A 13,579-nucleotide genomic window follows, 5' to 3' on the forward strand; every position below is an offset into this window, starting at 1 on the left:
ATCCTAAACCACCACCAGTGACTTAGCGACTAAACCACCACCAGTGCCACCTGGGAAGCCCTCATCATACCATACAGACTAGTTAATGAAGGGTGGAGTGTAGACCTATATATGAAAATATAAAATAAAAGCTTCCAGAATACAGTCTAACATTGGCAAACGAGGCATAAGTGGTATTAACCACTTTGTAAAAAGGTTGACAATTTTTGTTGGGTTAAGTATACATTTACACTCTCCCTTTTAGATATTTAATAGAAATGAAAAGACTCAGACCAGAGTTTTCATAGTATCCTGTGTGAGTGTCCCTGGGCTGCCACAGCAGAGGTCCACAGTCTCCGTGGCCTGAGGCAACATTTATTTTGTCACACTCCTGGAGACCTTTGGTCCCGCATGACGCTTTTGGAAGGGTTGGTTCCTTCTGGAGACTCTGAGGAAGAATCTGTATTTTACCTCTCTCCTAGCACCTGGTAGCCTTTGGTATTTCTTGACTTGCAACAACTTGCCATTCTTTGCTCCTTCTTCACATTCTTCACGTTGACTTCTCCTGTGCATGTCTTTCTCTCTCCTTTCCCTTAAAATGGCATGGCATTAGATTCAGGGATCACCCTAAATCCTGCATGATTTCACCCGGAGGTCTTTAATACTCAGTCATACTACGTGTATGCAAATCTCGAAGTCATTTTATTGAGTGAAAAAAATCAGATACAAAAAGTGTTTACTGAAAGTTTCATTTATATAAATTTCAAGAACAGGCAAAACTTAGTTATAGTGATAGCAATGAAAACATTGGTTTTCTGTGTTAGCGTGCGGATTGTCTGGAAGCAGACGTGAATGAATTTAAGACACCAGAATGGTTCTGGGTGTTATGCCAGCTTTTTAATTCATCAGATATGAAACTTATGTGTGAAGAAGGTTTTGCTAAGACTGCCAAATTAAATAAGAAGCCTCTCTCTCTCTAACTTCACAACTTGCAGATCCTGAGTATCTGCAGAGCTCATTTGGACCTGCTGTGAAATCCTTAGTGGTCCAGAATTGATAAGCATTTGTACAAAAAGAGAAAGCATATCTGATGTCTATAGCAATTGTCTATTTCTTGACTAGCTGAAGGAATATACATTTTATCCTTTTAATATTTTTTGTGTAACTCTTGGCTTTATCTTGCTCCTATGGCAAAATGTAAAAAAAATGCCATATGTACCTTGCTGTTGTATAGTTTAAAAAATAATTTTAGCTTATGAGTTTTATTATCATAAGGGCACATTTATTTAAAAGAACAGTCTTGATAATCTGAGCACTATCCAGGAATAAGGCACTTGAATAGCTATGTTTTTGATGCCTTTCCTGAAGTGCAATGAACTTTTTTTTTTTATTCTGAGGATTCTGGAGATCATGAAAATATTGGACAGCTAAACAGTAAAAGGAAGATACTTTTCATATAGTTTGCTTAGGAAAATCAAGTTCTAAACCCTTTCCGAAGGGTCTTAGTCTGTGGTAGACCTTCTTCCTTCTCAGATGGCACTTTCCTCCCATCCCTGTGTCGTTTTTTCTAGTCTTGTCTTTCACAAAGATCCACTTGTTTTTTTCCCCTTCTCCTTGCTTCTCACACCTGTCTTACAGGGAGTGGAAGAATTAACTAGTATGAAAATGTGAGTGGCAAGTGCAGTATCAGGGGACAATAAAAGTGGATCTGGAAACATTTAGGGTAGTTGGGTATACCCAGAAGGAAAGAAAGGAATGTGAAGAGTAGCAGGCAGAGCTCACCGCAGGGGCTCTCGTCTCCGTAGTGTTTTATCTAATAACTGCTACGGGGAAATTAAAGTCTGCTCTTGTCCATAGGAAAATACGGTAGTAGTAGTTTGAGTATCAGATGGCTTTTAAGTTACAGTTGTTAATTTTTGTGTTATGATGCTCTGAGTGTCTTGCACACTTAGTTGGCAGCAAGTTAGCTCTAGACTCATGCCCTCTGGCCCTGTGACCTTGCAAGAGTCATTTAACTTTCCAGAAACACTGTCCCATTATTCCTTATAATTATGTATTTAGAAAGTGTCTAAAGTAAAGGTTTAAAGCAGTATTGATAAGTAAATTAAGACTCAAACTAGTAGCCTTTCAGTCATCAGGTTACTTATGTTAGAAAGTTAAATGAATGATTCATTGGTCTTACAGCTTTAGGGAAGAATAGTAAAGATATGGAGTGTGTTCTCAAATGTCTTGCGAGATGCGCCTGCGCAAGGCTGCCGGCAAGAAGTGGGGGAAAACCCAACAAGTTTTGAAAAAGTTTGCTCCTGAAATACCGTGTTTGTAAAGAGACTGAATAAAGAGGACCAGATATGGTGTTAAATGTGGTTGGTGTAAAAATGTCAAATAGATTCTGTTTTTCTCCCCCGTGAAATAATAGATAAAATTATACATGAAAAACATAACCATAATGAGATTATGGGAGATTATATCTCCCGGAAGACTTTTCCTCCTTTTTGCCCTTTAAGACAGATGGCGAGAATTCGATGATACGAGGGCAGCAACCGCGACTTCTGTGCGGCTTGCAGCACCGAGTGGGCACCCAGTCAATGCTTGTTGGTTCACTGATTTTCTAAAGGTCTTCTCGTCTTACTTTGTACCTGCTCCAACCATACAAATGTTGCCAATGAACAAAATCTTGAAATAAAAATTACCCTTTGTGTTCTGGATATTGGTTTCAATTTTATCCAGTCTCTATTCTTAGGTGTTTTCATTCTGGCATGTGACATCTGTGGTCATGTGATGGGATGGTTGCCAGAGCACTACTCCCTGCCTTCAAAAAATAGTGGTAAATTAAAAAAAAAAAATAGTAGTAAAATCAAAGTATTTTTATTTTCTTTTTTATGCCGTTAGTTTGATCTCCAGAGTATAACTCAGTGTTATCAGATTTTGGTGCTGTGAGTTTACATTGCTAAGACCCTCTAGTAATAAATGTAAAGGATACCTCTGGAAAAAATGAGTTCTAATTTGTTCTAACCTTCTAATTATTTGCTATCTTATAGTTAAGTTTTGTAGTAGTCTTTCCTTTTTTTTCTTTTTTAATGACTTTCTGTTAGCTTTGAGAATATTTTTTGAGCATCATAGCTCTCCATTTCTCCATCCAGTCTAGTCTCTGGCAGACAAGTCTGAGTTCTAAAGTTTTCAGCAAGGAAACCAGAGTGTAGATGTCCAGTTTGAAAGAGTGTGTGAAGGGCTAAAGAAACCTTCAGGATTAAAAAAAAATTTTTTTTTTATTTTTAACCTTTTTTCTTTGATCCCATCTGAAGAAATAGACTTTGATTTGACCAATAAGAAAAATAACTGCTGTTATCTTTATAGATCACAAGATTTAGGTCTTAGAACATTAGGTTTCATTGAGGTCTTTTTCTTCTATTAAATAAAAGGGAAAGCCATTTGGTCTGGGGCATCCGTGTAGGCTGAATGGTAGACTATAAACAGGCTCGAGTTCTGGTGATTTCTCAAGTTCCTTTCCAATATGGTAATTTTGTTCACTAAAATGCATTTGTTTAGTATCAGTCAAAATACTAACTTTCCAAAATTGGGAGGCAAAAAACAATATGAAAAGGATATCTAATTACAAAAAGTGTTAAAAGATCTGTTTACACTATCCTTCCTGACTTTGCTTTGTCAGGACTTCCCATAAACTCATAGCACTTTTTACTGCATTACATCAGACTTACTCTATTTTTTCAAGGAACCTGTCCCCAGTGCCAGGTAGACTCATTACTCATATAAATCTAGGTTATATTTTTCCAGGAAAATTAATTACTTTGTACTGGCTACACATGGTGAGCTTGTCAGTAGGAAAGTTTTAACATACTTTGGGGTAGTTTAATATAGGCTTTTAGGTAGTCTATTTTCTCTTTGCACATGAGGTAGTATATTAATATATGTTAAAATTAATATATTTTGCAATAATAATGTTTTGCATCAGGTATTAGAGAATTCTTTCCTTGTTTATTGTTTTTGTTCAGTCTCTAAGTCATGTCCGACTCTCTGCAACCTCATAAACAGCAGCTCGGTGATTCCATCCAACCATATCATCCTCTGTTGTCCCCTTCTTCTCCCGCCCTCAATCTTTTCCACCTTAGGGTCTTTCCCAGTGAGTCAGTTCTTCACATCAGGTGGCCGAACTATTGGAGCTTCAGCATCAAGAGTCTTCTCCAACACCACAGTTCAAAAGCATCAATTCTTCGACCTCAGCTTTCTTTCTTTTTTTTTTTTTTTGACCTCAGCTTTCTTTATAGTTCAACTCTTATATCCCTATGTGAATACTGGAGAAACCATAGCTTTGACTAGATGGACCTTTGTTGACAAAGTGATGTCTCTGCTTTTTAATATGTTGTCTAGGTTGGTCTTAGCTTTTCCTCCATGGAGCAGGTTTCTTTTAATTTCATGGTTCTTGTTTATAGCAAAGTACCAAATACATGATTTCATAATCATTAATGAGGGCATATAGATTGAAAGCAAAGATGGCTGTGGGTCCATAATACACCTTCTGAATGGCTATAACTGTATGTGTGCATGTGACTACTCCCTTGTATATCTTGTTGTTCTGAAGGCTAAATTAAAAGTAAAAGAGTATCATACAGAACAATATAGTTATGTACAAATAGTAAATTTGTAATATTTAACTAAGGACACAAATTCCAGGTAAATAAATCCATTTGGGAACATTGTATAACAAATGAAATGACTTTATGAGAAGTAATCACAACTTATATCTACTTTCTGTCTATTTTTGGACATACAACATCCAAACAATGATTTGTGCCCACTGAGATCACTGCAGATGGTGATTGCGGCCATGAAACTAAAAGATGCTTACTCCTTGGAAGGAAAGTTATGACCAACCTAGACAGCATATTAAAAAGCAGAGACATTACTTTGCCAACAAAGGTCCATCTAGTGAAGGCTGTGGTTTTTCCAGTGGTCATGTATGGATGTGAAACTTGGGCTGTAAAGAAAGCTGAGCGCCGAAGAATTGATGCTTTTGAACTGTGGTGTTGGAGAAGACTCTCGAGAGTCCCTTGGACTGCAAGGAGATTCAACCAGTCCACCCTAAAGGAAATCAGTCCCGGGTGTTCATTGGAAGGACTGATGCTGAAGCTGAAGCTCCAATACTTTGGCCACCTCATGTGAAGAGTTGACTCATTGGAAAAGACCCTGATGCTGGGAGGGATTGGGGGCAGGAGGAGAAGGGGACAACAGAGGATGAGATGGCTGGATGGCATCACTGACTCAATGGGCATGAGATTGAGTAAACTCTGGGAGTTGGTGATGGACAGGGAGGCCTGGCGTGCTGCGATTCATGGGGTCACAAAGAGTCGGACGTGACTGAACTGAAGAATGGGTATCCTAATAAGGCCTCACTTTGTCTTTCTAAAATTTATTTTTATTACTAGAACCATTCTATAAAATAATTAGTAACGTTTCCTGTACTTTAAAAAATTGTCCCTTTTGAGCTTACAGTTTCTATACTTTCTTCTAGGAGAAAATATTTTCTCTAGATGGGAACTTAAGACATTGCTTGAATTCAAGGAATTTTAAGACATTCCTTAGAGTACTTTGTAGAGGGACTTCTTAATAACTGTATTAGTTTAGGTTTTAGAGTCTTGATTGTATATGCATAAGCATTTAACAGGTCAAGTGGGTGGGAGAATACTATATGTACATTATATATTTAAATTATTTGCTGAGAAAGTATTTAGTAACTCTAAGAGTTCGGTTCATCTGAAGATACTCTCAGAGGTATCTCCTGAGAGCTCTTTATTGCTCCGGTTTTGTTAGGTGAGTTAACTGGGTTATCTTTCTTTGTTATTAAGGTGGTATCTGTAGTGTCCTGTTGTAGTCTAATAAGTTCAGGCTTTTGTATGGTATATTTTATTTTAAATAACAGTCATTATATTATGAGCAGATAGCTTTCTATCTCCTTAATGAAATACTATAAGCTTCACTTGACTTTTTTTTTTTTTTTTTTAGCTTTTCCTTTAGGGTCTGTGACAAACACGACTCTTTCCTATTTTAATCGTGTCATATTCTGTCACTGTTTTTTCCCTGACCTTGCCTCAAAATGCTGATCTTTATGATTGTTATTGACGTTCACTGGTTTTGCTACTGCTGTCCCATCAGTCCGCTTTGTCTCAAATTTCTAGTATGTTTGGTCAAAGAATTCAAATGTCACTTAAACAATGTACATCCCAAGTCCTCTGGCTCCTCCCCTCGTGTGTTGCTCGGGTGTGGTTTGGGGGTAGATTGAAGGCCAGAGCTTGCTGACCCTCTAGCCGCTTGTTCTTTGTGATGCTCTCAGCCCCTCTCACACCCAGGACAGGAGCCGGAGTCCCGACCGGGCCTCTAGCGTGTGTGGCTGGTGGCTGCCGCTGGTCCCCTGCTCTGCGAGCTTCCCAGCTCTAACTGCCCCGAGCCCGGGACAGGGCTCCCTCTGCAGCCCTGTGTTTCTGAAGGAAGTCAGTTTAGCACAAATTGGGACCTGTTTACTCTCCTTTGATGTAACACATACTGTTAGTCAGCAGGGTTCTTGTGGACAGCAGTTGCTCTTTGAAGAAAACAAACCCTCTTTAGACCTGTCTGAATCTGTTAAATATGACCCAGCATATTTCAGTATTGAATAAAAATTAAAGCAGTGCTATGTATGAATGCTCTGTAATTTGTTGCATCTCTATCCTGTTACCTTTTAAAAATTGTGTTTTTAAAAAGTATATGTACTTTATTACTCAGTTAAACTTTGTCACTTAACTGAAGCTTTCTTTTCAACGAGCATTTAAATTGTTAATTTTTTCTTTGAGGGATGATTCTGGATTCTTCACAAAAACATGCAGGGTTTTTCTCTCTTCCTGCTATCAGTTTTAGGGGACATATTGCTTCTTCTGTACTGTCATACCAATAAATCATCCCGGATTACTTGCAGCCACACAGTACTAAAGTATGCCATGCATTTTAAAGGAAATCTGCTGTTTTCTTTTCAATCAGATGAGCAGTGTGAAGAGGCTCCGGCCGCGGCTCAGTGCTGTCCTCTTTAAGCTTCAGTTTGAGGAGCAGGTGAACAGCATCAAGCCTGACATCATGGCTGTCAGCGCCGCCTGCGAAGACCTCAGGAGGAGCCGGGGCTTCAGCAAGTTGCTGGAGCTGGTGCTGCTAATGGGAAACTACATGAATGCCGGCTCCCGGAACGCACAAACCTTCGGATTTAACCTTAGCTCTCTCTGTAAAGTGAGTTTGTTATTTGTTTTTCCAATTTCTTTTTTAATTGGAGGAAAATTGCTTTACAATGTGGTGTTGGTTTCTGCCATACAACAGCGCAAATCAGCCATAATTATACATATATCACCTCCCTCTGAACACTTATTCTTAAATGTCAGCCCTGACTACATTATTTATTCTTTAGTTTGATATGCTCATTGTCAATAACTTAAACTGAACCATCAACCCAAACCCAGAGTGAACTGAGCTAATTTACTCAACCTCTGAACTAAATCCAAATATTAATTATCTCTGATCTGCAAATTCACATGAAGGATTTTTGTTTAATAGCAAAATTGTGTTGTAAATCTATGGTTTCTCAAACTGATGAAGTGGAATATTTAAAGCCTAATATTCATTCAATATAAATACCTGCGTATGACAGTATATATATTGAGAATTGCTTGTGATTGCCACTAAAAGTTTTACCTTTGGCTATTTAAATGTTTCTTTGCATTTTTCTTTTTTGAAAGCTGACTAAAGGGAAAGAAAATTGAGACTGCTTTATATAAAAGGAAAGTCATATTAGGAATAAACATAACTCAGATGTCATTAATGATTTTGAAATATTTCTATTTAAATATAATGTTGGAGGAGGTGAAAATTTAGTAAGTTTAGAGGTTTTTTTTTTTCCTTCAGTTTCTTCTGTAGGTTAAATTTTCTTACAGCAAATCCATTCAGTGTTTTATATAGCAGAGCTCTGTCTTAAGAAGCGGGCCATAGTAATAGTGCTTTATTGATCTGCTTACAACAAATTCTTCTCAGTTATACAGCACAAGAAAAGCTTTCTCTTGTTCTTGACCTGGCCACATCTACACTCCCTGATTAAGGAATTTGATTATTGTTATTGCCAGTTTAATAGGGGAGGCGAGAAACAGGCTCAGCGTTAGCTGTGGGTTACTGAGTGGTTAGTCTCTTGGTGCTTTCCTGGCTTTTCTTGCACGTTCCCCTGGCTTATGCCTCCTTTTGGTAGCAGTGCCTTGCAAACTTTTCTCCTCTCCCACAGCCATCTTTTCACTCTTCTTTCCTTGTTTTCTTAGCCTGCTATGTTCAGTGAAGATCCCTAGCAAGTATTAAGATGGGACTCATAATACATGTGTTAAAGACTGCACATTTATACAGTGCTTACTTACTCTTGTGTAAAACGCTTGTCCTCATCATCTCATTTTATGTATATGATTAATATTTATCTTGGATACGTGGGATTCATATTTTTCATAGGTAAGCCATTAAGCATGCTTAAATATCTCAGTGAACCTGTATACCAAAGTTATGGCAGCATAGTTAAGAGAGAACGGCTGGCTGGATTAAGGAAGGGCAGTTACTCACTTGGAGAGGAGCAGGACTTTGAGCTGGATCTGGAAGGATGAGTGGATATTCCCTGAGAGGAAAAAGCATTCTAAAAAAGCATCAACCGTTCATATAAAGGGTTATATCATGGCATGTGTGAGTACACCAAGTGATCAGTTATTGTTGAAGGGGCTTCACTGGTAGCTCATGTGGTAAAGAATATGCCTGCAGTGTGGGAGATTTGGGGTCAATCCCTGGACCAGGAACATCCCCTGAAGAACGAAATGGCAACCTACGCCAGTATACTTGCCTGGAGAATTCCATAGACAGAGGAGCCTGGTGGACTACAGTCCATGGGGTTGCAAAGAGTCAGACACGACTGAGCAACTCACACTTTCCCTTTTGGATGGAGGAGGAGTGGAGAAAATAGAAATGAAATAGTAAGTTGGTCTCGATGGTGAAGAGCTTAGGTGTCATGCTGTATGGTAAAGGCTTTATGAAGGCATGTTAGTTCTGTAGGTCAAGTGACATTATCATCTGTCTTCCCGGAAGATAATTCTAGCAGCAGTGTGGAAGAAAGGCAGACTGCACCTTCCAGTACTGTCACCATTAGCCATGTATGACTTTTCAAATTTCAATCAATTACTATTTAAATAAACTTAAAAATTTAATTCCTCAGTCTCACTTAGCATGTTTCAAGTGAGTCAGTGTTCATACATGCAGACAGCATAAATATAACACGTTTCCATCACTGTTCTATTGGACAGCATTGGGTTGGGGGGTTACAGTGGGGAGAGACTCAGTGGTTGGCTGATCTGTGTCACGTAACTTAGGAGGGCACCAGGGGAAATGGAGCTGAGAGGATAGCTGGGGATGGAAAAGGAAAAAGGGAGGAGTCAAAGATAATTCCTTGCTGCTGACATGTTTGAAGCTATTGCTCAAAAGAGAGATGAGTTCAGGCTGATTTTGGTGTTTCCTATCCCTAGTTTCTAGAAGGCAACCCACTCCTGTATTCCTGGCTGGAAAATCCCATGGAGAGAGGAGCCTGGTAGGCTGCGGTCCATGGAGCTGCAAAAGAGTCAGACACGACTCAGTGACTAAACCACAAACAACAGTCTCTGTTACCTCAGTGTCTTAAAAGGCGTCTGACTGAAGCTGCCTTCTTTATACATATGTTTGAGGGTCCACTATGAAGTGGTCACTGTGCTCTGAGATGATGGAGGTCTGACTAAGGCAGTTGCAGAGGGGTAGAGGGGATGGAGAGAAGAGTCTACGTCTAAGGAACATCTAGGAATTGGGAGGGCATGGTGATTATGAGTTTGGAGGCTGAAGGGCAAGGAGGCAAGCAAGACTGCCAGTTCAAACTTCCCCTGAGAAGGGAAGCCAAGGAAGAGAAACAGGGCCGGGGTGAGACAGCGGAGAAGTTAAGTCCACACGTGGAAGCCTACTGGAGTTTGCTTCACACTGCTGAGCATCTCTTGTGGCTTCAGATTGTGTGTGTATCTCAGAACGAGGACCAGCTCACAAGAAGCTGACCACATATCTTCCCTCATGCCTTCCTTCAAAGAGAGGTGGAGACAAGAGGTTAGGTTTGACTGATGAGGTGGAATTGCCTCTTATAGTATTTGGTTCATAGTAAATGCTGAATAAATAGCTTTTGAATGGATAGCAGTGCACAGTGCAGTACATTCAATGTTGTGTAAAGACAGTGTTATTATGTAGTTGAAAATAGATATCCTCTGATATTGATACACAGTTGCTGATGCATAATGATTTAAATCCCTTTGCAAATACAGTGCCTGCTGCTAGTATTTTACTATAGTCAAGCTATATACCTGTTAATCTGTCACTAGATAATAGGGCTGACTATATTTTCAGTCAACGATACTGGATATTTTGATCATCCCTGTTAGGAGCCTTCTGTTGTACAAGAAACAAAATAAATACTACAACTTCATATTTTTTATTAGCCCACATGTCAAGTTGAAGGCATATATTGAACAAGATGATATCTCATCATGTTTGTTATCAGAAGTAGCAGCTTGATCTTTGACAATTGTGATTGAATTTTCACACTGAGCATGAAGCATTTGCTTTGATGATAAGCCCCATACAAGGAATTCCATATTTATTTGACAGTAGAAAGACAGGGTAATATTTTAATCTGTTCAAACATGCTGGGTAATTATATGCCATTTAATATTCTATATCCAAAGTCTTTACTTTTAAGTGTGCTTTATAAATTTAGCTTAAGTGTCTGGAAAGTTAAAATGTTAACTTTGCATTGTTTAGAGATAAATACATGAATAGTGAATTCTATATGCATTATATTTTGGTTTTAGGGACTATATTATCTTTGTTTATATCTGTGATTGAAATGACTATAATAAACTGTCTTATAATTTATATTATAATGATAAACTATATTATAATAAAACTATAACATCACCGACTCAATGGACATGAATTTGAGCAATCTCCAGGAGATGGTGATAGACAGGGAAGCCTGGAATGCTGCAGTTCATGGGGTCACAAAGAGTTGGACACAACTGAGCAACTGAACTGAAGTATAATAAATGAGTTCAGAAAGAAAAGATTTTACTTTCTTTTACCCAAAGATTTGATAGGGTCTGTGATAAATATAAAAGTAAAATTTGAGACATAATACATTCTAGTCTATGGTTATTTTAAGATGTAAATGTAAATTAAAGTAGATGGTAGGCTTGAGGCTTTCTGATAGAAAAAGTGAAGTGCAGAACATGGTCATGAGACTTTGTGAACTAAATATTTTAATTTCTCTTATTTGCTAAGGCTGCACTTCATGCGAAATTTTGCCTGCATGTTACTATAAATGGAAAATAGGATGTCGAGCAGTGTTCTTTTAAATAGCAGTGAAAAAAATCAGTGTCTTGAAGATCTTTCTTTTGGAACCATCTTTCCCCCATCAAGGGGGACTGCAAGGGGACTCCCTTGCAGACGCGCACTCAGAGCCCATTTCGGGTGACACTCTCGGAGCACACTCATGGTAAGACGCTGCCGTTGCTGTTTGGTTACAGTCATGGCTGACTCTGAGACCCATGGGCTGCAGCCTGCCACGCTTCTCTGTCCAGGGACTTTCCCGAGCAAGAGTACCGCAGGTCCCGAATGCAATAAGACAATCTCAAACTGCCTACTACCCAAATTCAGCTAAAGTTTAGTAATATCTTAGGGGGATTTTACGAATGACAAGCACTCTGTCCATTCTTCTATATAGTCTGATGTTTATCCTTTTAAGAAGCCAAGCCATCAGAAAGGAAGGCACTTATACCATTTTCCTAAACTAGGGATAGCATTACTATAACTGAAAAGTCCAGGTGTATCATTTGATAATAAGCAGTTTGAGATTACATTCTTTTATCCGGACCTGCTTTTGACTAAATGCAAATTTGTATCCTTAGAAATCCAATCAACAATCAGGTAGGTGCTTGTCTGACCAAAATGCCCACCTAAAAAAATGTATATGTTGTTGGTGCTAAAATTAGTAATTTTAGAGAACCTATGTGGAGCCAGGTAAGTCAGTATTCTAGAAAAAGGGGGTTGACTCAGCCATCAAACTCTACACCATATTAAATATATGAGATGATTTTAACTTGTTTTTAAAAAGATGTTGTCAGTTCAGAAACAGTGATTATCACATGCTTATATATTTTACTGATGTCTGCAGAAATGTGTGATTTCTAAATAACAAATCATCCCAATAAGTATAATTGAATGATGGAGGTATTGCTCTAGGTAGCTAAATAAACTGACTACCTGTATTGGGATACTGTACAATCAGTACAATTGAATGATGGAGCTATTTGTTCTAGGTAGCTAAATAAACTGACTACCTGTACTGGGATAGTAAATATTAAGTTTTGGAAGAGTTTACTGATTATAACAAGTTATATCAGTTTATGCAGTGTTAGTTGGAGGGGAAGGATTGCAGAAAAAAGTCACTTTTGATTTATCTATAAATTTATCCATATTATCACTTATAGGAAATTTTCTTTTGTCAGTGGCAGTAGAATGTTCAATTAATTCATTTCAAAGGTGAAGCTATCACAGCATACGTAGTAATGGGACTGTTGGTACTGGGAGTTAGATATTAAATGCAGCGGTGGCAGGCCAGTTTGATTTTTGTTATCTTTTCAAGTGCATGAAATTCTTATTTGGTCTGTATGTTTCTTTTACAAGTATAGGCTAACCAAAAGTCAGATAATTTCACCAAAGCTGTGATGAGGGGGAGTTTTAGAAATGTGTTTAGTCTCCTCATTCTTTGGTGCCTTTGCCTGCTGTCGTGAGTGATCTCTTGAAGCTGTGCGCAGCTCTCCTTCAGGGCTTCAGTGCTCACCCCACAGCGCCCGTTACAAGTAGCGATGTGTCAGCCTTGCGTTGGATCAGGCACTTCAGCATGTGTGGGTGTGAATCCTGATGAGTGGCACCTTCAGAAAGATCCCACAGGTGATCTTTCAGGTTCAGATCGAACTGAGAATTGTTTTATCTGTCGTCTACCCTACTTACTTACCCCAGAATGGACAATCCCTGATAGGTAGCCTGGAACCAACCAACCAACAAACACGCAAAAGCTAAACCTAACCAATATGAGAGCAAAACAAAAATGAAACAACTCTGCTTCCTCACTTAAGGATGAGTGGTGAAAATACTCCCCAAAGCTGCTGCTTTTCTTTGGTGCCACGCTGAACGCTATTCTGAAAGTGAAGAAAATGAGTGAAAGGAGTATGAAGCTCAGTGACACGGTGGAACTGAGGAAAGTTGATGGTCAGTGTCCTGAGTTATTTTTCAGGACTTGATCTTAGACAGCAGAGTTTCAGTGATTATGAAGAGCAGGAAGCAAATCCCTCCACCTGTCACATGTGGTTTATATTCTGCAAGCTTGTCACAGTCATACAGGTTACCACTCGCGATCTTTTTTTGTGAAATCTTAATTCTTGTATATATTACCTTTTCTTTTACTATGTGAAGTTATTTTTAA

General features: G+C 38.7%; 1 protein-coding gene across 3 annotated transcripts in view; it reads left to right on the plus strand.

The window, feature by feature from the left end:
* The window catches only part of DIAPH3 (diaphanous related formin 3), a 535,934-nt gene that overhangs the window by 289,894 nt on the left and 232,461 nt on the right, over window positions 1–13,579 (plus strand). For all 3 annotated transcript variants that reach the window (XM_061133813.1, XM_061133815.1, XM_061133814.1), the window contains one exon: window positions 7,006–7,245. In XM_061133813.1, coding sequence (XP_060989796.1) covers window positions 7,006–7,245 — 240 coding nt within the window. The remainder of the gene's footprint in view (window positions 1–7,005; window positions 7,246–13,579) is intronic.

Source organism: Dama dama, chromosome 30 (genome assembly GCF_033118175.1).
Source record: "Dama dama isolate Ldn47 chromosome 30, ASM3311817v1, whole genome shotgun sequence".
NCBI lineage: Eukaryota > Metazoa > Chordata > Mammalia > Artiodactyla > Cervidae > Dama > Dama dama.